This window comes from Microplitis demolitor, chromosome 4, assembly GCF_026212275.2.
Source record: "Microplitis demolitor isolate Queensland-Clemson2020A chromosome 4, iyMicDemo2.1a, whole genome shotgun sequence".
NCBI lineage: Eukaryota > Metazoa > Arthropoda > Insecta > Hymenoptera > Braconidae > Microplitis > Microplitis demolitor.
This window is the reverse complement of record NC_068548.1, coordinates 8754542-8781640: the sequence shown is the minus strand read 5'-3', so window position 1 is coordinate 8781640 and position 27099 is coordinate 8754542. Positions and strand designations below refer to the sequence as shown.

Genomic DNA, 27099 nt, shown 5'->3' with positions numbered 1-27099 from the left:
TGATCCCAAAAGAAACTAAAATGATTGCTAAAGAAACAATAGTTAAAATATTTACCCAAAATATCCACGCAGTATTTTCCGCATAATAATAAAATAATTTTTATCACGTAAAATATTCAAATATACTCGCGAAAACACCTTTACAGTTCCGTAGCAACAATTTTAACTATATTTTCAAATATAAAAATAATTAATTCATAGAGATTAATTTAAATAAAATAAAACAATTCTCAAAGCATAATCGTTAGTTTAAATTATAATGTTCTTTGTAATTCGTCCAGCGGTCATTTAGTAATTAATAAGTTCAATATAATGAACAACTGTTTCTGCACACTACTCGCGAGAAATTCTTAAAAGTCCGTAGCAACATTTTTAGTTTACAAATCCGTAGTTTTGAATTATTTTCAATTATAATATTTATAATAGTGATTTGTCTAGCGGCCAAATAGTTTTTTTGGTGAGTTTGTAGATTGGTCCATTGGTCTAGCTTATCAAAATGAAAATTTAACAGCATCACGGCAGGTTAGACCTTTAAACAGTTAGTCGATGACTGTGATGTTACACGAAGGTAACAAACTCTTAATGTTGATGATAGTCCAGCAGTTCAATATTTAAACTGCTTAAATTTTAGTTTTTACAATTCAGACACATTCTAAAATTGACATCCACTTAAAAATTTATTTTATAGAACTTTTCTTTTTACACGTTTAGTTTCATCAATCACCTATGAATAGTCACCTGATTACTAAAATCATTATAAACGTCAGCTTTTCATTTATTTTCGCTAACAAATGTCACTTCACAAATATTTTAGTTATAAATGAATTTAAATATTAGTTTCAACTCACTTCACCAAAATTTAAATACTATGAAGATCACAAATAAACATAACTGTACGTTCGTGAATTGTAATTGAAAAATTAACTTTCACATATCATCACAAATCATCGCTGGTCACAAGGTTTCAATTTAATAATTACAAATAATCTAAGACCATCCTGGTCACAGCACCACTGTTACGTTTTGGGAAATTACCCAAAATTAATTAAAAATCAAAATAATTTTTAGTTATTTAATTTTATCCAGGTTTGGCCTCGTTAGAGTGTCTATAGACCCCTGGTGGGCCGTGGTCGTCGATTATTTTATTAATTATTAATTTTATTTGATTTTCGCGATTTTAAAATATGTTCGCGATCCGGTCTCCATATTATTTATGAGGATGCAGGATTTGAGGAATTCTGGACAGCCGGTGGCGGTGTCCAGGACTGGATAAATTATTGGGCAGCCGGTATCAGCGCCCAATATTTAATTGATGATTTTTGGATTATCGGGCTGCCGGTAGCAGCGCCCGAAATAACCATGGAGTCGTAGGGTATTGGGCTGCCTAATGGCAGCCTAAAATAAGGTTGGATTAATTTAGGATTAAATGTAATTTATTAAAGCTAGAGAGCAGAGGTTCGAGCTCCATGAGCTCTCTCGAAGGACTGACTATTTCGTCATTATAAAAATATAATAAAGCCAACAGAGTTGACAAAATGTTGATACTGCATCTCAGGTTCCCTGTGAGAGAATCGTCGTAGCCCGGGTCTCATGCATCGTCATCTGTTTTGCCTACCCGCGAGCCACGGCGACTCTCTTATCATAACCGATTTCCGTTCCATTGTATAAAATTATTTAATTAAAAATAATTAATTTAATTTAATCAATAAAATATTACGGGAACGTAACAAAAGCAATATAGTAAATATTACATTTCTGAGATTTGATAAATTATTGAACGGAATATAAATTTTGCTATTCATGAAATAAAATTTACTACGTGTATGATGAATATTATTATGCGCATAAGAAATACTACTATATAGTATACAAAAATTACTAAACGTTTAGTAATTTTGTACTATGTTGAAACCATATCGTTGTAACCCGGCGTGCGCTCCACTCAGTTCTGCCCAAACGGCTTTGGAATAGTGTGTACTGTTAACCTGTCTTCAGGAAGCATAACCTATAAAATTGTATAGGGATTATTTGAGTGAAGGTGAAATATATATGCATGATAATAGGCCACTTAATTCCTACAACGTGTGAACATTGGCAATTAATAATTTTATTGAACTAAATCATTTATTGCGTAACAGAAAAATATTGTCACCGCTCTACACATCATTATCTTGAAACTATTATAACTGAATATTTAACCTTATTACAAAAATTATTCCCTAACTCATTCAAGCCGAAGCATCATTTTCTAGTAGTATTTGTCATGTTGGATGTATGACCTTTGAGCGAAAACATAAATCTGGAAAGACCACTGCTACTACTGCACTAAGTCGAGTAAATGTCTTATATACTATAGCTTTGAAAGAGCAACTAATGTTAAATTATCAGTTAATTAAGATGCCTTCTTTTGCAGAATTTGAAACTGGTCGTATAACAATGGTCAATATTTCCCAGCTTGATGATTATTTATCGTTTCAAGATTTATTGAACAATGAAATTTCTTTAAATAAAGTTGCAATTACGGCCTCTATGTCATTTGATAATAATTTATTAACTTCCGGTGCGATTGTTATGGTACCATCAGAGGATGTTTATAATTTTTATTCAATTTGTTATTTAATAATGTCCAATACGGATAAAGTCATAGCAATTGTAAAAAAGTTGTCATATTCATATAATCATCACTGTTTAGCATATGAAGTAAAAGGATACTTTGTAAATTATGAGAAACTACCATGGTCGATTCTAAAAAACGGGTTTATATCATTCAAAATGCGGTTAGGAGATGGCAAAATGTATATTTCTAAGAGATGGTCCTAATTATTATAAGTTATTATTATTTACTTTTTAATATTTATTATATTATTATATATAATCATAATTAATGTCTTTTCCTACAAATACACAACATATTGTACTATGACAATAACTTTTTAAATTAAATGTTTTGTTATAACAATAATAGCAAATTGAATCATTTATTTATCCTTTATAGACTCACTGAATTTTTTATGATGAATAATTTTTAAATTAGATAAATAGTTATAAATCTAGTTAACACTAAATTGTCAACTAGTGTACAGTCAACTATGCTCGAATCAATGATTTCAAATTAATTAATTATACTTTAAAAATGTAATTGTTTATAAATCTTTATAATAGTCACATATATATATTTGTTTATAAGTATGAAATATTCATGTATTAAGATAAGAAAATGCATTATGCATTTATTAATAATCCGTAAAAATATATTATTTTTTACAATCAGTTAATTTTAATTCTTACTTTTCAAATTACGGAAGCTTATTGTAATTATTAATTGCAATTATTCCTAAGCAGGTTTTGTACTATTCCATATTTGCGATGTATATTTTACTAAAGAGTATAGTAAATATTCCAATATTCGTACTTTCAAAATTACTAAACGACTTACAACTATTACTAATGAGGTTTTATACTATTTCATATTTGAGATGTATATTTTACTAAGCAGTATAGTAAATATTCCTTTATCCGTATTGTAAAAATTACTAACCACGATAAGTAAAATATACTAATGTGATTAATAATATTTCCTATATTTTCAATAGCGGTTCAACAGTACAATCTAAATGTAGTAATTTTTACCCATATTTTTTAGTAAAAATTACTATATTTTTTTCTCCGTGTAGGATAAAATGATAGTTCAAGGACCGTCCCCAAACTATCTAATACGTCGGAGAAACGTCCTCAAACTATGCGAATAGGATAACGCATACTTTAAGGACTGTCCTCAAAGTAAAGTTATTTCGGGGTCTATTACTTTGAGGACTGTCCTCAAAGTAATGTTAATTTGAGGACTTTTATTTTGAGGTCTGTCTTTAATTTTATATTTTATCAGTTCCTAATACTACAATCAAACACAAGATCAATGAAACGAAATTCATTTTGGATAAATTCTGAGATTGAAACGGTTTAAACCTTTGTGGAGTCGTTTGAAACCACGTAAATTAAAAAGGAAAAAAAGTATTATCAGCAAAAATTCTGTGGTAATATCATTTATGAACAAAAAAGGTCCGCTCCAAATTAAAAACTACTCATTAGATTAAATCGTCTAAGCGATCATGTTAAAGAATAAGAATCATAGAAACGATGTATTCATTTTACAATTGAAATATTTGATGCTTTTGAAGTTATAAATTTTCGAAGTCAAAAAAGCAAGCTGTAAGCAATTGACCCTTACTACAATAATTATTGATTTGTTGCACATGTATGCGCATTTTCTTGTAGGGAATAAAAAGATGTTTCGTTTGAGCTCTAGGTGAGCTTTATAGTACAATTTCTAAAATTGTTACTGCAAAAAAAGTTTTTTTTCGAACATTTGACTACGAGTGAAAAAATCTTATCGCAAAAAAAATTTTTTTATAATAATTAGAAAAGCTAAAATTTGAATGTTATAGGCTTTGAAATATCATTTCTCATGGATAACTTTTTATTCTTAATTTCCTATCAGTGCAAGTTTTTCGTGTATCTCGCACCGATTGCCCATGATGCATATACATGAGTGCAGACACACCGTAGCAGCATTGGATAAAGACGTGCTGTGGAAACTTTTATTTTACGAAATTCTGACATTTTACAAAGTTTCAGAAAAAAATTTATAAAATATCATAAAACTATACAAATTTCAATAATGGCAATACTATTGGTTCTAGATCAGTTTTATGAAATTGTATAAAATTTCATAAAAATTCATCGAATTTCACTTTAACTGCTTGTGATCTTGATAACAATCATGGGAAATTTTATAAATTATAAATTTATAAGATATCTTTTTATAAAGTTGATAAGATGCAAGCCACATCAGTACAATAGATTACGATGTAAAAATGTTTATTACTTTTTTTTTTATACTGTTTGGACTTTGTAAGCTAGTTAATAGTTATAAAATAAAATAACAAAGAATAATTTATTCGTTACGAATCGTTGTTGTGACAAACGAAAAACTTTTAAAAAGCTGATATTTTAGTGTCTTAGTAGAATTTTCAGTTACACTTTATTCTAAACTTGATTTTTCGTAATCCAGGAAAATTACTAACTCTTCCAATTTTTAAAACGATGAAGAAATTCCTGTTATTATGGAAAAAAAATATAATTTAACAATATTTAGCTTCGTCAGATAAACATTTTAAGATTAAACTTCGAGAATTATACCAAATTTGAGTTAATACTTTGTTTAAGAAAATACTCATTATTTAAATTATTAATTTTTTTTTTTTGTGTAACTAAAATTTAAATTGACTCAGCGTCAATGCAAAGGAAAGAAATAAAAAATTAGTCAAGATCTATTTACTTTGAAATAGAATCTCTAACAAAGTTACATAATTAAAGAAAATAGAAATGTCTCCGACCACAGTAGCTAAAAATCAAATTCCTCAAAAAAAAAAAAAAAAAACAATAAATAAACAAATAAATAAATAAATATAAAAATAAAAACGCATATTTCGTAAAGAATTTAGTTAGCTATTGAAATTTTTGTCATATTTTTATTAGGTTAATCGGAGCTCTGATTATATCAGAAGATTTTTCATATTCTGGATTCGAAAAATCTCAATATAAACTTTCATTAAATGGTTTGAATATGCAAGAAATGAAACTGTTTTAAAACCTCCGATAAACAAAACCTCAACTTAACTATTTTTTAACCAATGACAAAATATTTTTCAGAATAGAGATACTGAGAATAAACTACAACTAAATTTAAATTAAAATGAATCGAAAAGACACCAGCAGTAAGTTCCGCAAGAATTTGTTGTTTACAAGTATGGATGCATCAAGAAAAGCAGTTTTAAATTTTACTAATACCAAATTGGAATTGATCTAATCATACAAATGTTATTAAACTTGAAAGGTTAATAATAGGTATGAAAACATTCGAATTTAAACAATATTAAAATGGGTCAGATGCGACGTAGCATATATTATTAACATGCAAAACAAAAATTGTTATAGATCATTTTTACCATTTTAAATTGATAAATATGCTCTACTTAAATTTTTACTCAAAATAATCGAGTACTTTATTAATAATAAAAAATTTAACAGATCTAATTTGGGCTATTTAATCTAGTGGATTCGACTATGGTTCTGCTCTAAACTGGAGAGAAAAATTAAAGAGAGATCGGAAAAATACCATGCAGCTTCAAAACAACCTAACTGTCAAGACAGTCCGTGAAGACAAAGCAAATACTTTGAGGACTGTCTTTAAGCTGCCGTCGCTATCCCGGATTTTAAAAATAGAGAAAATCTTAATTTTCTTAGAGGGAAGTTAAAAAACCACGTAAAATTTGAGTTAAAAATACTCTCAAATGTTATAAAGTATGATAAAATTCATGATATTTGGTAGAAATCCGTAATAATTTCTAAAATTTAGTAAATTCATTTTTCACTAACAAACTTAAATTGTGTATATATCAACTATATGTGTATTAAACCGATAGTTTGAGGACGATTCTCCAATTAAACCGATAGTTTGAGGACGATTCTCCAATTAACACGATTATTTGAGGACATTTTAATAGTTTGAGGACTCTGTCAAAGTTTTCTTATACCTAACCTGTACTTTGAGAATCTGTACATTGAGAAGTGTTAAAAAACAAATTTAATTCATTTTGAATTTTTTTATACCCCCTTACAGTTCTCGGTATAGGTGCTGGGAGCCACATAAGAGCGTTAACGATTGTTTAACTTCCCGTTAACAAAAATAACAATTTTCAAAAATTCGAAAAAATATTGGTTTCGGTCCGATTTTTGAAATCCGAATTTCTACCAGATTTTGACATTTTAAGGTTCTAGGAAGCTATCCTGACGAATTTCACGATGATTTCAGAGTGTATGTAAGTCTGTACGTACGTACGTATATAAATATCTATAACTCTTGAACAGATGAACCGATTTCGATCGTTAAGGTGTTATTCGACGCGGCTCAAGGAGCTCGAAAACAGCGGGAAGTTGTGGGGCTGACCCGCAGGGTCAACTGATAGACCGATTTTTTTTCTGGAATCTATTTAACATCTTAAAAAATCAGAATAAAAAGCAAAAAATTTTTTTCTAAATTGGAAAAGAGGTGACAGAAAACCTGCAAAATTTTTGAATGGATTTTGGTAGGAAATTAAGCGTTCTATAAAAAAAGTATCTTATCATTCTTTGATAAATCCATCTGCTTATAAGTTATTAGATCTTAGAGTCAAATTGATATTAATTTCGAGATCTTTTTATTTTCCCAGCAAAACTATCAGACTTATAATAAAATATCATGAGATCATTTTTCTAGATGATTTTATTCCCTATAAATTATTCCAAATAAAGTTGTTTTGGATTCCACACTGTTTTCTAGATGTTTTCGTTTTATTGTCAAACTCATGAAATCGATCAGAACACTACTTTTCTCAAGAGCTTGACATGAATACAATTGTCTAGAAAAATGATCTCATGATAATTTATTATAAGTCTGGTAGTTTTGCTGGGGAAATAAAAAGATCTCAAAATTTACTATTAATTTGATTTTAAGATCTAATAACTTTTGAGCAGATGGATTTATCAAAAAATGATAAGACTTTTTTATGGAGCGTTTAATTTCCTACAAAAAAGTATCTTGAGCTTATCTGTACAATGAGCCGTTGCCGAGGCATAAAATTCCAAGATTAAATTTTTTTTTCATGTTATTTAAATGGAAAATCAAAAATCACAAATCGGCACCTCTTAATATTAATATAAATGGCTCAAACTTAATTAGAATTTTCTTTTATCATCTTGAACGATATTTTGACGGTAACTAAAGAAAAAGAAATTAGTTATTTTTTTGGCCCACCCTAATGCACATTCATTCTATTTTATAAGATTTGGAAAAATTTTATGCCATTCAAATTCTGTCTCAAGATGATGATTTTCTAATATTTCATAAAATTCTATAAAAATTCTTATAATTTCATATAATTTTATAAAATTTCATGAATATATAAAATTACATAATATCTTCATATACGAAATATATGATATCCTATGAAATTTAGTAAAATTCCATAAAGTTTTAAAGTATTATTCTAAATTTTATAACTCTTTGTAGAATTACATATAAGTTTAAATCCTGTATTAAAGAAAATGATTTTATGAAAAATTTTATAGTTTTGTAATATTTCATGGAGTTTCACGAAATTTAATGTGGTTTTGCGAAATTTGAAAGAGTTTTGTAAAATTTCATAAAATGTAATAAAATTCAAATTCAATTGTATGATAATAATTCGTTGATATATTATAAAGGTTCGTAAAATAATTCAGAGTTCAGTAAAATTCTATGAACTCTTATACTATTTAGTAAAACTTGGCTGCACAAAATTTATAGTTTGCAAAATTTAATGGAGTCTTATGAAATACTATATAATTCTTAAAACTATATAACATTTTGTATTCATTTATTATAGATTGCATCCTTTATTTATAAAATTATAGGTTTTTTTTATAAGAATATGAAATTTTATAAAATCTTATACAAGTTATGGAAGTTTGAAACTTTATAACGTGATAAAACGTTGGTGTGAGTACATTTGCGTACTCTATGAGCTCAAAAATACTCTTGCATGCGATTATTTTTTATGAGCTTTTTAAGCTCAAACAAGTTACGTTTATGCTTAAGTTCAAAAATTTTAAAGACAGAAATCATTAATGAACGAGCGTTGTTCAAATTTTTATTCCCAATTATGTTCAATAAAATAAATGTTTTAAGGCACAAATCGATGTAACTGATCAAAACAAAGATTTGAATCAATTTTGATTTCAATCAGAGCGTTAATATATAATGGATCCAAAAAAAAAAAAAAAACTTTAAAAACGCCGTTTTTTCTATAACTTCAAAAAACTAATTTTTCACTAACAAACTTGAATTTAATATATCAACTATGTGTATTAAACCGATAGTTTGAGGACCATTCTCCAATTAAACCGATTGTTTGAGGGCGTTTCGATAGTTTGAGGGCTGGCTGAAAATTTCCTTATATACAACCATTACTAAGATTACAGGTCCAAACTGTCAAAATCGTTCATACTTTACGTGCGAAAAGAAATTCTAAAGAAAAAAAAATTGAACGTATTCAGGTTGAAAAATCTAATTGATGATCCATTAACATAAATCTAAAAAAAAATTGATTTCTTAATTTTATGTGTAGTCTTGAGAAAATAACTCAGAATCGAAAAACATTATTTTTCTAGATTATGCTTTTTTTAGATATCAAAAAGCATGATTCTAGGAAACAAATTTTTTACACTTCTTTTATGGCAATTATTACTATAAGAGTGTATAAAAAAAAATCAAAATGCGTAAGCTTAGTAGAAATACTAATATTCATACTTTTCAAGGGGAAACGTATTATTAGATATTAACAATTTTTTCGTATGCTCTCATAACTTTAAAACGGTAGAATTTGCTGAAATACGCCCTTATGGCACTTGCAACACTTTTTTTAGAAGAGTATTATAATAACCGCCCTCATTTAAAGAAATGATATGAAATGATTTAAAACAATTTGAATCGTCTAATATATAGATATACACTTATCATAAATTAAATCATTTTTTTTTAATCAGGGTGGACTTCATTGCTTAAAACCATCCTCGAAGTACCGGTTAGACATGGGAAAACTTTTATCCGGTTCTCACACTATTAAAAATCTCTCAAACAATCAGTTTAATTTGAGAATTGTTTACAAACTATTGGTTCAATACACATTAGGGTGGGTGAAAAAAATCCAATATTTTTTTTTTCTTACAAGCGATACGGAAAAATGGGTTGCTAGACGCTTTAAAAAAATTCTCACCAAATATGATCTCTTAATTTTAATAGGAACATCCTGCTAATCGCAGTTTTTTATTTTTTTTTTTATTCCAATAGAAAAAAATTCATACCCTATCATTAATTGATTGTTCAGGAAAAATTTTTTCGAGAATTTTGTAGAAAATTTAATGCTCCTCAAAAAAGGTATCTTCTATATTTTCCGTGAACCTCACCATTTGAATGATATTGAAAATTTAAGTTTGATTCTTCTAAGACAAATTTCACTTTTGTTTATTAATTTTGTAACTCGACAATAAATGACTATTATAAAGTGCACAATACAAATTTTTGTAGGAAATTAAATGCTCTATAAAAATGGGGTCTTATGTTTTGGCGATGAAATTAAGCGTTCAAAAGATATTTATCAAAGTTTCATGTTTACTGATTTCAAAAGTTTTTGATTAGATATTTGAAAAATTTCAATGTAATTTATGAATTTCATACGGTTTTCATTTTTTGTTATTAATATAAGTATTTTTTGATTTTTATTTTTAACATTTTTGCAAATTTGTTTTCAATAATTAAATAATAACTAAACTAAACTAAAATAACTAAATAATAACGAAACATTTCATTTTTAATCATTAGAAATCAAATCATGTTGTTTTTTTTCAATAACGTCTTCAAAACGTCGTTAAGAATTTTTCCAATATAGCTGGATTTTGTCCTAGGGAAAATTTCTTCTCTACGAAGAGTAATTTCGATTTTTATGGCAAGTTATTAAAGAGCACCGAAAAAATTAGCCTACTTACAGCAAATAATTTGTAAATTTACACATAAAAAAAACTAAAAAAATATTCTGAAGTATCTCTGTTGATGAAAACTAAAATTTGTGTAAATTTTTTCAAAAGTTGCAATTAAATTGAAATTTTTCGAACATCTAATCAAAAACTTTCGAAATCAGTAAATATGAAAGTTTGATGATAAATATCTTTTGAACCCTTAATTTAATTGCCAAAACGTAAGACCCCATTTTCATAGAGCATTTAATTCCCTACACAAAATTTGTATTGCACATTTTATAATAGTCTTTTATTGTTGAGTTATAAAATTCATAAACAAAAATGAAATTTGTCTTAAAATAATCAAACTTAAATCTTCAATAACATTCAAATGGTGAGGTATACAGAAAAAATATAAGACATCTTTCTTGTAAAGCAGTAAATTTCTTATAAAATTATTGAAGAACATTTTTCTGTACAATCAATCAATCAATGATGAGGCATGAATTTTTTTCTATTGGACTGAGAAAAAAATAAAAAACTGAGATGAGCAGGATCTTCCTATTAAAATTAAAAGCTCATATTTGGTGAGAATTTTTTTAAGGTGTTTCGCAACCCATTTTTCCGTGACGCTTGTAAAAAACAAAATATTTGATTTTTTTAACCCACCCTAATACACATTTAAATAATATATAAAATGTTAGTGTTTTAGTCAAATTTAGCTTATTAACTTTCAGAGGTTGTTATGGATTTCAAAGTAAAAATTTAGAATAAAATATGAATTCTGATTATTTTTGTAATTTTAAAAATTTGCAAGCAAATTCTTCTACATGTTTTATCGAGTGGATTTTTGAGAAAGGTTTTTAAAACGTGTTAAAATACCGAACTTTCATACAGGTTTCGAAAAAATTTTGAATTACATTTTTTTGGGCCACAGTACAGCATACACTCAATGTAAAACGTTGTTCCGATCTTCTTTAATCTTAACTTTATTGGAAAATTCATTCGATAACTCTTTCAATCATCTCAATTGAATCTTCTTGACACAAAATTTCCTATTACAATTTTTTTAAATTCATTGGGATTATAATATTCTTATCTAATGGCTAAGGAACATTTAGCCATTGTGTTAAATTTCGCACCACCTAGCAATCTTTAGATCATATTTTTTTATGAATATACCAACACATCCATAACTCATTTACATTTCTGGTCCTAATATATGATATTATGAGGACAGTCCTCGAACTATCGGTTTAATAGTAAAATGAGGATAACAATTTTTTTTCTATAGTATATAAAAAAAAATTCAATGCAGCGACTTTATAACATCATATATCACGTAAAAAAAAAAAGGTGGCTCAAACTATCGTGTATAAAAAAGTATAAACGTCTTTGATAGTTTGGAGCCGTCCTCAAAATATCGGACCTCAAAGTATCGGTTAGATATAAGGAATCTTTGAGCCAGTCCTCAAACAATCAAAGTGTCCTCAAAGAATCGGTTTAATCGGAGAATTGTCTTCAAACTATCGGTTTAATATACATATAAATATATATATATATATATATATATATATATATATATATATATATATATATATATATATATATATATACATCTATAATATAAAAGTGAATCGCAAAATGTGTTGGTAAGCGCATAACTCAACAACGCCTGGACCAATTTGGCCAATTCTTTTTTTAAAATGTTCGTTGGAGTCCAAGGATGGTTCTTACGGCGAGAAAAAATCGAATAATTGTCGGGAAAACCCTAAAAACAGCCCTTTTCTTTTTCACATACAAAAGTTTTCTAACTAAAACGTAGAATCAATTTGAGCTTTATTGCTATTTTATAAAGTTCATATTAAATTACAAGCACTCACTGTTATCTAAGAAATCTAGATGTGTTCCTAACGTCAAAAAGTAAATTTACACTTTCTTACCGCTATACAAAGTTCAAATTCAATCATATCTATCAAAATAGTGTGCATGTGTGCGTTGGAGCACAGAATACGTCGTTGGAGGATTTAATGTCGCGTTCCGAAAGTAAAAAAAAGTGATCGCGAATCCGACCAAATTGAATAGTCACAAAATATAATAATAACAACTTGGTCGGCTTCGCGATATTATTTCTTTTGTTTTACTTTCGGCAGGCGACAAAAAAAAAATAATTATTAATAAAATTATTATTTATTAATTAATTAGTAATAATTTTACTGTGGAAGAAAATTTTGATGATAGTTGTGTGTCAGATAATTATTAACAGTAAATTCCGAGCATGCTATTATTTTAAGACATTTTTCTTAAAAATAAAGTGGAATATGAAATTTAAAAAATCTATAAAAAAATAAATCCCATCGTTGTCCCATTATGAGCATAGCTGGAAAAGTTGTAGAATAGGTGACAGTTTGCTGTGAAAAAATTATGAGGAAAATCGATCAGTACGTGTTTTTTGTAAATCGACAATTTATACTTAAAAGTTAAAATTTCAACATAAGCGTGATTCAAAAATTTTTTTGATATTTTTTATCGAAAAGAAATCTAAAAACAATCATTTTTTGACTCTTTAAAAATTTTGTTTAACCCTTTTTTCACGAAGTTACAGGCATTTGATAGAAAAATCTCTTCATTTTTTAAAATTCGATATTTCGAAAACAGTTGAAGGAAAAAATTTGAAAAAAATCATGAAGGCCTCTTTCAACCTATGCTGAAAAATAAAAAAATCAGAGGTTCAAAATAACTTATTGAGCCACACCGTCCATCGTATGGTATTACACCGATTCAATATATAGTGGAAACCTAAATCATGCAAACCTTCTCAATAAGACAATTTATAGATAAATTGAGAAAAATATAGATAGCCCGAACTGGGAATCGAACTCAAACCATGTCGGTATCGCACCGAGTGCTCTACCAGTTGAGCTATCCGGCACTATACTATATTCCGTTCAATTTGATCTATAACTTATTGAGCCACACCATCCATCGTACGGTAATACATCAATTTTATATAGTGGGAACTTAAACAGAGTTGATTTTTTTATTTTGCTCTACAATCGATTGAGGCAGTACGAAGTCTGCCGGGTCAGCTAGTACATATATAAACTTTTGAACCATATGCATTTTCTGAATTCGCTTGACGAGCTGAGTCGAAATATAGCAAAATTTTTCAAAAGTTCCGTCATGAGGACCAATGCAATAGTTAGATTTCTATGAAATCTACTAAAAATTAAAATAAATACATATTTCACTAAGTTCCTAAGGCGGTTCATTAATTTTATTATTTATTTATTAGATATTGTTTAAAAAAATCCCTAATTGTTAGATTCATGATCTGCACTCAAATTGACACCTAAGGAGAGTGAAACAATGACAACTATCTAATTTTTTTATTCTGGTCAATAAACTTTGTTTATGTGATTTTTATACGTATGTTATACATCAATTAAAAGCTAATTAATAGTAAATTTAGTCCGGATGAATATTTTTATGTTATTTATGACGAAAGTATTTTATTTTCCAGTGTCCTATAATACCTGCAGTTATTCGCTTGCATGTACGGTTTTATGAGACACTTTATCAGGTGTATCGCGTAACACGGACATATGTTTCTACCTGTAGTCCCAGTTCCATGAGACAGTGAATGTTTATAGCAATAATTATTAGTATTAAATAAAAATTCATAAAAAAACAGCGTGAACATATAATTTAAAACATTATTGATGCACATAACTATAAATTATTATTTTTAAATAAGCATATCGCACTTATTAGAATAAAATTATAAACCTAACCTATACAATTAAAACAGCATGCTGAGGTGTTCCAAACGAAGTTTTGACTTGTTTCATTTAAATGGAATAGTTAATTTATATAAATATTAATTTGTGTTATGTTTCAGATTATAAGACAACAAAAAATTATTTATGAATTTTTTATAATTGAAAATTTATTAAATAAAAATTTTATAATCTTTAACTTTAGATAATTCGCTTAAAACACCATTGAAAGAAATTTCAACTCTTGGATCTCGAAAAATTGTTGTGAATACATTTTCGAGCTCTTCGAGCTCGAAAATACTTTTGTATGCCTTTGTTTTAAAAAAATATCGTTTTTTACCATTTTTTTCTCCAACGATATCTCTCGAGCGAATTAACTGATTAGAACAGTTAAGCTGGAAATCGACACGTTTTATTGAGTTCTACAGCTGATCAGATTGTAAAATTGATTTATGTAGTCGTTTTTGAGAAATTTTGAAAATACTAAAAAAAAAATCTGGGCGTCGGTTGACCCTGCGGGCCAGCCCCAAAACTTCCCGTTGTTTTCAACCTCAAAGAGCTCGAAAACATTAGCGTATTTTCGAGCTCGAAAATGCTATCACATGCCATTGTTTTTTTACGATCTTTTCAATCTCTAACAAGTTACCTGTTATGCTGAAGTTTGAAAATTTAAGAATCGAAAATCATTAATGAAGCGGTTTTTAAAATTTAATTCTTGATTATGTTCAATAAAATAAGTGTATTGAGACAGAAATCAATGTCACGGATCAAAATCAAGATTTAAATGAGTTTCGACTCATGTAAGAAACAACAAAATATGAAATATCCGAGAAAAATATTAAAAACTACGTTTTATCGATTTTAATGTTGATAATATGATTTAAACTAATAACCAAGTTCGATGACTCTATATGATCGAAAGAAACCATAAGAAGGAAGAGTTGGTATAATTTCAGACACATTTTTGTAGGTTGTATTATGATTTATCCGGAAAAAATAACATAAAATGTTATTTTTTTAACTTTTCCACGCCGATATCTTTCGAACTAATTATTCGATTTTGACGTTTGAGGTGGCAATCAGCGCGTTTTATTGAATTCTTGAGCTGATAAAAATTTGAAATCGATCGCAGCAGTCGTTTCGAAAAAATTGAGAAAGAACCGTTTTTCACCATTTCTTTCTTCAACGATATCTCGCGAACGAATGAATGGATTTTGATGGTTGAGGCGGTAATCGACGTATTTTATTGAGTTCTAGAACTGATCCGATTTTAGAATTGTTTGGTTAAGTTTTTTGCAAATAACTGTTTTTTACCATTTCTTTCTCCCGCGATATCTCTCGAAGAAACTAACCGATTGAGATGGCTAAGGTGGCAATCGACGCGTTTTATCAAATTCTAGAGCTGATTAGATTTTGAAGTCGATCGTTCGAGTCGTTTTTGAGAAATCAATAAAAAACTAAGAAAAAAAATTTTTTTTTTTCGTAATTCGCAAATATTTTCGAGTCTATTCGATCGAATAATCTGAATTTTTCAGAAAAGTTGATGGCCAACAAGCTCTTTCGATTGCCACCTCAACCATCCAAATCGATTCATTAGTTCAAAAGTTACAAAGAGTTTACACACACACACACACACACACACACACACACACACACACACACTCACACACACACACACACACACACACACACACACATACACACACTCGGACATCATTCTGAAAATAGTCAGAATAGCTTCCTAGCAACTCAAAACGTCGACATCTGATGAAAACTCGATTTTCAAAAATCGGGGTGAAAACAATAACTTCCCGAAATTTTTGAAAATCGTCGATTTTCTTAGCGGGAAGTTAAAAATTTTTTTTACTTCTTTCGACAACGATTTCTCTTGAACGATGAACCGATTTTAATTGTTGAGGTGGCATTTGATGCTGCTTATAAAGCTTCAGAGCCCAGTTGATTTTGGAATCAATCCATCAAGCACATTACAAATTATTCAAAAAAAAAATTTTTGAAAAAAGTTTATTTTCAGAATATCTCTGAACGAGCCTTACCGATCAAGCTTAATTTCTTACAGCCTTTAGGTATTGTCAAGCCGCGTCAAATGCCACCTTTACAATAAAAATCGGTTCATCCGTTCATAAGTTACAGATATTTACATACGTACGTACACTCGGGCATCATCTTGAAATAAGTAAGAATAGCTTCTTCAAACCTCAAAACATCAAGATCTCTTAGAAATTCGATTTTCAAAAATCGGACCGAAACCAATAACTGCCCAAATTTTTGAAAATTTGCAATTTTCTTAGCGGGGAGTTAAAAAAATTAGTTGATGGAAAAAGTCAAGGAACTCCAGAAAAGAATGAAAGAAGAAAAATAAATTGCTTTATATCTTGTGTTAATTAATCGTTTACTCTATGGAAAATTTTAATTTGCTGTTTTAAAAACATTTGAATTCCTGATTTTATATCAAAAATGATCTCATATTAATAAAAACATAATTTAAAAGTAGTTTTGTTTATTTTTCAGGTGTTTCATAAATAGGGACCTCTATCATGAGACAACAGGGTCATACACCTTTAAACTGTCTCATAAAAAGGGTCATAAAGGTTGCTTGCTAAAATTGCTTATTCTAATTTATTTTTTAGTCAAAATTGAGTTTAAATATTATATACCAGTCTAATAATCATAGAACAATCGTATAATACTATTTAAATTGTATTTTTCTCTCAAATACATTTTCAAACAGTAAAAGTGTTCAACCTATCTTGAAATATGTCTCATAGTAGGGACTTTTACCTTAGTTTTCAGATTTTTTTCAAATAGCATCTGAAAAGTTGAATTGATTGATTCTAAAAAATTCTTCAACGTCAGAGGCTAAAAAATCGCATTGATTACCGTCTTGGATATCGAAAGTGGTTGATTGATTCAAAAAATAACAACGACAAAAAATTCATAAAATAAGAATCATTCTAATAATTCTAATTATAGCTTGACTTTTCGAATTTTCGTAGAGCAAAGCAAGATAACTTTTTTCGAGCTCTTTCAGCTGACCCACAGGGTCAACCGTTTTCCGGATTTTTTCTAAAGTAATAGATTTGTTTTCTTTCTTTTCTCTGATACTTTACTTTTTTTACGCTATTTTAAATATGTGAGATAATTTTTCTGTGAAAAAACTAAAATTAATCAACTTTATAACGATTATTAGAATTGATCATTAGATGAATAAAATATAAAGTTCATTTTTTTAACAAACGAAGCATAAATTAGTATGTGCAACCTTCAGACTTCGCCTGAAAAAGGTGTGATATTCAATAAAATTGCTATCGATCTTCACATAATTTTTATAGTTTTCGCTGATTTATGAATTCAAAACAATAAGATTACGGGCATTTAACGCAGTGGATTGAAGAAATTAATTTTTTAATTTTTATTTTGGGTGTGGTCTCACATGATGCAATACTAATAACTGTAGCACAACAATAAAAAAAAAAAAAAAACTAGCAAACATCTGTGATATACTTCTTACCATGATAGTAGAGCGCTCCCGAAGCGTTTAGTGGCGGTGGACTCGGAGCAGTTGTACCGGCAGTAGGACTATGCGGACCCCAGCATGTTTGCTGATTCATACTGTGGCCTTCACTCGTACTATCACCTACCACGTCAATCTCTTCATCTTCCATTTCTACAGCCACCCTTCGTTTTTCTTGGACGGTTTCAATATTACATTTCTCCGTATCCTCGTTATCATCCTGTCTGTCTGGCCATGGATAGGCCTTCCACTTTTTAGCCATAAGACAACGTGGCATTGCAAGATTGCTTTTCTTTAGTATAATCTCGAATGATTTGCTTACAATAACCGCACCACTAATTTTTTTAAATACACCTAAACTTATAACACTGTCACAATAGACACTAACGGTCCAATCACTTCCAATCTTACCTCTAAAGACTGATGTTATAGTCGTCGTCGTCTCCTTCGCATTCGCTGATCTCGAAACCACAGTTTTTTCTGTCGACTCAGGCTTGTCAACTTTGGTGGTGTTATTAAACCACGAGACTTCGTCATCAGCTCAACGATTAGCAAATATTAAGGCCGTCACCATGCTTAATCTTCGACGCACTGAATGTTCTTTTATTCGTTCTCTTTTTACGTTTGTATTTAAAAAAACACTAGAAAAACGGGGATGATTTCAATTTTGTCGTCTCGATTCGAATGTATATATACATAAATATTTATATATATATATATTTATATATATATATATATATAGATATATATATATATATTCATATGTATATACACATATTTATATAAATGATTTTGGTTAATCTTCACCCACTTTTTGGGATAGAGAAAATTAAAATATGACAAAACAGACTACTGCAGCGACTGTAAAGCGGTAGCAAAATATACTAGGAAATATTCTATTGCGCAAACTCAACTATCCCCTCTGATTACAAACCCTTTTTGAAATGCGGCTCACCCCAATTTTATACGTAAAGTAGTTTTATGCAAGGATAAATAGAGTTCCGCTCTAGGGTCGTTTGACAAAAAATGTAGATAGTAGCAGAATAATTGATGTTAATTCTAAGCTTAAATGTAATAACATTATAGTCTATATTTTAACATAAAATGATCTTAATGGCTTGAAATTTAGATGTGAGGATCATCAATTATTTTCAAGAATATCTATGCTTTATAACTATTTTACTGATTCATCATGAAAAAAATAATAAAGTATACATAGGAAGTAACATGATTTTTCAGTAATTTATTTTTTATTTGATTACTTGTAAATAAAAATATTACGACTAATTGACTAAACAAATTGTGTGCCAGCTCGATTGATTACTGTTGTTTTAACAAATACAGTAAAAAGTGCACATAATTGAGATACACCTACGGCAGAATAATAAATGACCCAGAGAAAAATTAATAAAATAAACGGTAGAATAAACGAAGCCAATATTCAGAAAGAGAAAGGAATAAGAAAATGAGGTGGGGTTGACGCATGTCTAAGCGATCGGCATCGATCCAACGACTGGGGCAACACCTGGTAGCACCCCACGTGCTATTAGAGTGGTGGTGTCACCCCTGAAAGCCATGGTATCAAATTACACGTTCTTTTCGATGCTTTCGTCTACTGACCAACATCAACAAAACTTTTCAAAACCTATTCGAGTGCAGGAATAATTTCTGCCGCTAGCACTCTAAAACCAAGTGTGTTACAAGTGTATTATCTTAACACATATTAGATGTGTTCTATGCTTAAGGCTGTAAACAAAACTATAGTTTTTTGTAGTCACTTAAAATACGTTTCACGGTGTGTTACAAATCTATAGATCGCTTATGGCATTTCAATGTTATTTGGCAAATGTGTTAATTTCGACTACACACTTGGTTTTAGAGTGAAGATATATTACAAGTAAATATAAACATTAGTTGAGATTACTATACTTTTATACTCAGTATTTTATAGTTCCCATTACTATGCACTTTTCTCTCAGTGCACGGACACACAAACATACGGACATCTATGTGAATATGGTCAGGAACAATTCCTGGGACCTCAAAATGTCGATTCCGTTTAAAACTCAAGTTTCGCAAATCGGACCGAAACCAAAAACTTCTCTTTCTAACTTCTTACTATAAAATCGACGACTTTCGAAAAATTCGAGAAGTTATTGTTTTCATATCGATTTTCGAAAATCGAGTTTTCATCAAATGTCGAGGTCTGTATGTATGGATGTTTGTGGAGAAATACAAAAAAAAAATAGTTGTTAGCTTCCCGTTAGGAAATTTGAGATTAAAAAAAAAAATCTAAAACCAGTTGAAGCTGTGGCTCAGTCCCTAAACTTCTAATGTGTTCGAGCTTTTTGAAGTCAAAAACATCATCGTCAATATTTTTAAAAACAAAAAAATTTCTAAGAAGAATACTTGTTCAAATATTCCGAACTTTAAAATCCAATATCACTTAAACGGTTAGACTTACGAAAAAAAAAAAACATAGGACAGCTTTTTTTTCTTAGGGCGTTAAATTTCCTACAAAAATATATATTGATCATTGCTATTTGCGTGTTTCTCAGCGAGTAATAAATTTGTGCTCATTATATTATATCGGTAAAGTTTCATAATTGAGGCACGATTAAACGGCATTAGAATCAACTTCATTAATTTTTTTATTATTTTAGGGTCTCAAATGAATAATTTATATCATGGCCGAGTAAAAAAAGCCTACTTTGAAAATAAGGGACACCCAAATATAGATGTATCATTTTTTCAGACACTATGGTCACCTGATGAACAAATTTGCTTGCATTGTCACATCTAGTCTCTATTGATTAGCAAAAAAGTGAGTGGCGATGAGCTCGTTAAGAAGGGTGCGTATGCAGCGCCATATTATCTGGCGCAGTAACAGGTGTTGCTAGTCTGGTGGCTTCAGATTCGTAAAATCGATGCACTGCACATCGCCGAGACGACACGAGTTTCATTGTTCGTCTTGTCGCCACCACTGAAACCATCGGTGGTCGATTTCTGTTGGCCTCTTCCAACACGTTTTCTACTAGCTCGATGTTGTAGAAAGCCTCTCAGTAGCGCCGTCGTTGACAAGCACGCACGCGCTTTAACTACCAGATTGCGGGGGTTGAAGCGCCAGTCGCACCTCAGCCACACCCGGACGAGCCATGTAGTCGGTCTACTTTCCGCACTACAGCGGACAATTGTTGATTCTGCGCCTACAGGTGGTACACTTTCTTGAACTTTTTGTTACCTACCTAGGTGAACTAATTGACATTAGTTGATCTTAATGAGCATAACTGAAAATAATGGTGTAGGAATTCATTTGTATTAAAATCAGTGATCGAATCACGAGTCAAATTCTACTAACTCCGCAAAGCTCCGCAAAGATTCGACGAGGGTGAAACAGTGAGGGGTAGAAGTGACAGTGGTAATGGGGGGTGATAGAGATTGCATACACTGTGTACGCATGCTAACATCGTTAATTCAATTATAATTATATTAGTACTAACTTTATTAACAGTGATCTGATAGCTCAAATGATTGTTACTGTGTGCATGGTTGTTATTACTCAACGAGCTCATCTCAAACAGAAAGTACGAAAAACGAGCGAAAAAAAACATAAGCATTCGACATCATGGGGTGTTCAAGTATCGATCACAACTAATATAAAGAAAGAGCGCGGTAGCGTCAGTCGACCTGTTGTCCAACTTGTTGCTCAACCTGCGGCGTTTGCCTTATTGAAATTTATACAAACCGGATCGACAGTGAAAGACGTTTATTCTAAATAGTGAAGGATAAATATATAATATGATGCATAACGCAAGTATACTGATTAATTATTGTCAGATCGACATTTAAGACACAAATATCTAAGAAATAGAAATGTATAAGCTAGACTTTGACGATTTTATATCTATGAAACGAAAGGGTTTTATTAAGTTAAACATAATAATATTGTAGTAATAATAAAATAACTGATGTAATAATTAAGTAAATAATAATTAATTTCCACCCAGATAAATACAACGAAAGCAATATTAAGCAAGGTAAAATTAGGATCAGTAGTAATGATAACTCAATAATGATACATTAATTAACGTACAAGTGAATTTATTCAAATAAATAATTAATGAAACTTTGTTCATGTGACAGATTGAGAAAGTGATTCTCTTTGGTCAAAAAAGTCCATTATTTATCGCTAATTTAACGAATTAGCTCACTTTGTGATGAATTGTACATTAATATTAGGAATAAGTATATATCTTTAGAGGTATCGTGCAACGAGATATTTTAGAACCTTTAAGAATAATTGAATTAATTAGACCAAATTTTGAATATTAAGCAAGTTAAAAAACCCTACACATAAGGAATAATTATCTTTTGGTAATGACGTGAAGTCCTGTAGTTGATATTTTATTAAATTCAAGTTATAAATAGTGTTTAAATTTTTATAATTTCACACCTCGGTTTTTTTTGTTGCACTGTTTATGTTATTTGTTTCCTCTGTGCAAATAAAAATTGACCACCATGCCGCGATGTTATATGGTAAAGAAAGCTTTGTGCAACAAGTACATGAGCGTTACGAGAGGATTTGAAAGTTGGAACAGATCTAGGGATTCTCCTTCACCTCATGCAACTCTAATAACGGACTCTCCTAAGGTTTCTTTGACGCCCATAGATTCTTTAGGTATGTTTGATCAGATTTTTATCTCTAAGATATTGTTTATGCTGTACAACTTTTTTATTCGATTGTTAATATTCACAGATAGCAACACATCTCAGTTGAGGAATGTTGTATTCGATAGAAAAATATATTCCGTATCAACTTCTAATTCAATTTCATATTCGTCACTAAAGTCAGAAAAAGATTCTTCAGTTCTTGACTGTGAAAAAGCGGATCATGGGGGATCAGATATAATATCTACAGCAACATCTTCTTTGGTAACTACGAATAGTCGATATCAAAATCCTATCATTTCAAGCTCATCAAAAACTCAAGATGCAGAGGAAACGCCCATATTTCGAGATAGATCAGCAGCAGAAACTGAAGCAGCACATGATCTTTTAGAATTATCAAGATCTTTACCTCCGTTGCCACCACCAAGTATCGCGATTGGTCCTCAAAACGTAATAGAATCTCCCACTACTGAAAATGTCCAAGAAATAAGTATCTATCAACCAGTAGAACCTCCAATATATCAAGTAAATACAATAGATTTAACTGGAAGTACGGCAACAGTATACCAACAACAAGCAACAGGAATTATATATGAACCAACCATTGTTCAGCAGACTTCAAATGGTGTCTTCATACCTCTCTCTCCCGTTCAAGAAATTCTTTTCACATATACTACACCTACGATACCTTCTATCATTGCAACTCAAGTATCTCCTCTGGAAGCTCCTCCACTAACACCACCGACATCTGAATGCAGCAGTGACATCGAGAATAATAACCCAAACTTACAACCTAGTCAAAGGGACAAAGAAGTACAAACTATCACTGAACAGACGGAAGTTAAAACTGCTTCTTATACTTATGATACGCTCCTAGTTGCTGACGGGAGGTCGAAAAATAAAAAACAAATTAGTAATATAATTCAAAAAAATAATTCAGTAACTGAAATAACTGTTGAACCACCAGAAGCACCAAGAGCTGGCCGATACGTCTGTTGTGAATGTGGTATGCATCATTGATGATTACTTAACTCATCTACCAATAAATGAAAATGAATCAGCTCAAATTGAAATTCGTAATCTTGAATCCACAATTACGCATCGACGATATTCTATTTTTTCGAATCAATTTGTAGTTTCAAATTAAGAATCGTTATTTTTTATTTGATCAATCGGTATTACGACGATCATCACTTTTAATCCGAATGAATAATTTTTTCGCATTGATTTTTATAATTTTCTAATCAAAACAAATTCGTATACATTTCTCTTTTAAATTATTCAATAAACATGATTCGTTATAAAGAAACAAAGCAAAATTTTTTAGCTAAAATTTAAACGTTCAATACCATGAGTCAAATTAACATCAACACTAGTTAACTCCTGGTTTGTATTTAGTACAAACTCAATTGGATTTTTATCGGGTTCAATCAATCAATCAGAATACACTTGGTAGCGTTCTGATAAACTGATTGAGTTTCAATCGGATTCAGTCGGAAAATAATTTTTTGTTTTAATCATTTTCTCATAGAATCTGATTAAATCCGATTGAAACCAGTTAAAACTTTTCAACCATATCCAACCGGAATTTTAAACCAGGGTAACATATTAATACAAAAATATCATTAAATCGTTTTTATTTAAAATAATGCTCAAATCGAACATGCATCTGAACTTTGAGAAAAACATAAAATGACTTTCAATTCCAACGGAACCAATCTGATTCGAATATTAAGTTTTTCAATTCTCAATCCGAAAAAAAGTGATGAACCCTGGCGGGTCCGAATTACGTTAAATTATAATGATTACTGTAATTTGCCGTAATTTTTGCTATTCGAAAGAAGTAATTTACGGTAATATCCCGCAATTTCCGGTAAAATAAGGTATTCGACGGTAAACGTAGAGTATTTGCAGTGAGAACGGTAATTGACCGTAAATCACTGTAAAATACGGGCAATCGTCGTAAATTTCAGTAAATTTGCCGTAATTCAGATCCGCCAGGGAACCAATTGGATTGAGTCGGATTGCCTTGGAATCATGTTTCAGTTTATTTTCGTTTGCTGGCTATTCACATTAATTAATATATTAATCCTATTAAATATTCTCAGGCAAACAATACGCCACGTCATCAAATCTATCTCGGCATAAGCAAACTCACCGAAGTATCGACTCACAATCTGCAAAAAAATGTATCCATTGCGGCAAGGCCTACGTGAGCATGCCTGCCTTAGCAATGCATGTACTCACTCACAAGCTTACTCATAGCTGTGGGGTATGTGGTAAAATGTTTTCTAGACCTTGGCTGCTTCAAGGTCACCTCAGGAGTCACACTGGTGAAAAACCTTATGGATGTGCTCATTGTGGTAAAGCTTTCGCAGATAGATCAAATCTTCGTGCTCACATGCAAACTCATTCTGTTGATAAAAATTATGAATGTCCCAAATGCCACAAATCATTTGCTCTCAAGTCATATCTTAATAAACATCTTGAATCAGCTTGCCAAAGAGATAATGAGGATGACAGTAGTAATGATATTGATACACCAAGTTTCTCTTTGACTCCTTCCGAGTGTGAGGTAAACCATTAAATTTCTTTAAGCTCTTAATTTCCTATATTCTTTCAATGGTTGTAATAGACTTCGATTAATAGCTTCGATATTTATTTGAGACAAACAAAAGTATAGATAAAAATAATTGTTTTCAAAATGAACCATAGTAAATTTGGTTACAACAACAAATTTTTATTCATACATAGTATCAATTATCTATTTATTTCAATCAATTATCTATTATCTCAATTATACTATAGTAAATAATTTAAATTTCTGTCCTGTTTAGAGAGAAGAAAGTCGTTCTTTTTTTTATGAGAAAACAAATAATAAAAATTAGCGCATGCACCATTTTTCTCATAAACAGAGGCAAAAAATTAAACTTTCGGGTGGAGATTTGGTAAAAAATCGCATACACACCACGGAGGAAGCTAGGATGCCTTCGACTCGAGTAGGCAATTACACACACGGGTTGGAATATCCTACTTTCTTCCTTACACGGAAAAAAATAGATAGGAATGGTTACTGTGCTAGACAAGAATGATCGTAAAGTATGTAAAAATTAATCTTAGCACATTATTAGTTCTCGTCATAATAGGAATGGGTCGTTTTTGCATACGACTAAGTACGATCCAATATAGCAACCATCACTATATTACACATTATGTCGAAAACATGACTGGTTATCGTGTTCACAGTCAGCATTCGCTTTCCAGATAATATAGGTTCCTTTGAGCAGTCGATGTGTTACTATATATAAGTATAGGTTATGTGTGGAAATTAGAAAGACTTCCCTGACAAATGCGTTCCATTGTCGTTCAGCATAGTAACCATTCCTATGCTGGACAGGTAACGTTGCTTTCAGTCACATGTCTGACTACTGTTTAACAGGAACTAATGTTGTAAACAGCACTTAGACATGTGACTAAAAGTAACGGTTCCTGTCCAGCACAGGAATGGTTACTATGCTGAACGACAATGAAACGCATTTGTCAGGGAATTCTTTCTTATTTCTACACAGGACCTATAACTATTTTATATAGTAATACATTAACTGCTGAAAGGAACCTGTATTGTCTGGAAAGCAAATGGTGATTGTGAACACGATAACCAGTCATGTTTTCGACATAATGTGTAACATAGTAATGGTTGCTATGTTGGATCGTACTCAGTCGTATGCAAAAATGACCCATCCCTATTATAACGAGAACTAGTAACGTGCTGAGATTAATTTCTACATACTTTACGATCATTCTTGTGCAGCACAGTAACCATTCCTATCTATTTTTTTCTGTGTAGGTGTGTAATACACTAGTTTTTCGTCTCTTTCTATACACACCCTATTTTTTGTAATGCTTGTAATTTGTCTATTGAAAACTATTCTTATATATTTTTCATTATATCAGCCATATGGACGCTTATGAAAAATGAAGAAGACGATTTAAGACTACCAAGGGCACGACAAAGAAATGGAGTAGCAGTTCACTATTTAACTTAAAAGAGAAAAACAAGACAAAAAAGGTTAAAAGAGGATACTTTTGTCTGTTGTCAACTACGCTAGCTCATCTTCAGGATGGTTTGTTCTTCAAATAGATGATAAACAAAAACAAGCGAATAAAAGAACTATGAAGTAGAAATTGTAAATGAATAACTCGATCAATTAATAATATGTAGCAAAAACTAAACATCGAAAACGTTCATTTTATTACTCATGATTACTGAACTTATTTTTATGGAACCTATCGCATGATTTGTGCTCAACATATATTTTTACTCATCTTATAAGAAAATTTAAGGATTGAATTTATAATATAAAATTTTACAGTATTTTGTAGTTTATTTCTTTCATATCGTATTAATAATTATAAGTTAATTCGAATCAAACAGACTAATAAAAATCTCCATATTTTACTAAATTAAATAATTTTTATTAATAAATTAATTTAACGATGCATGAAGTTTATTGGTTGTTCTATTTATTC

General features: G+C 30.1%; 2 protein-coding genes across 2 annotated transcripts in view; one reads left to right on the top strand and one right to left on the bottom strand.

The window, feature by feature from the left end:
• Window positions 1-18178, bottom strand: part of LOC103572478 (transcriptional repressor scratch 1) — a gene marked incomplete at its 3' end in the record, with an annotated part of 43500 nt that extends 25322 nt beyond the window's left edge. Inside the window, exon 1 of the mRNA XM_014441379.2 lies at window positions 17899-18178. Within this exon, the coding sequence (XP_014296865.2) occupies window positions 17899-18178 (280 nt within the window). The remainder of the gene's footprint in view (window positions 1-17898) is intronic.
• A 3850-nt stretch (window positions 18179-22028) lies between these two features.
• LOC103574696 (protein snail) lies at window positions 22029-26835 on the top strand. The gene is made up of 4 exons (XM_008554202.1): window positions 22029-22579; window positions 22658-23575; window positions 24678-25144; window positions 26524-26835. The coding sequence occupies exons 1-4, from the start codon at window positions 22420-22422 to the stop codon at window positions 26539-26541; spliced, it is 1563 nt and encodes a 520-aa protein (XP_008552424.1). The 5' UTR covers window positions 22029-22419; the 3' UTR covers window positions 26542-26835.
• Window positions 26836-27099: the final 264 nt, after the last annotated feature.

Excerpts from the sequence above, each read along its gene's own strand:
- LOC103574696 (XM_008554202.1), top strand. The coding sequence starts at position 22,420 with ATGCCGCGATGTTATATGGTAAAGAAAGCTTTGTGCAACAAGTACATG. Across the intron at positions 22,580-22,657 it reads GACGCCCATAGATTCTTTAG|ATAGCAACACATCTCAGTTG; the intron begins GTATGTTTGATC and ends TAATATTCACAG. Across the intron at positions 23,576-24,677 it reads ATACGTCTGTTGTGAATGTG|GCAAACAATACGCCACGTCA; the intron begins GTATGCATCATT and ends AAATATTCTCAG.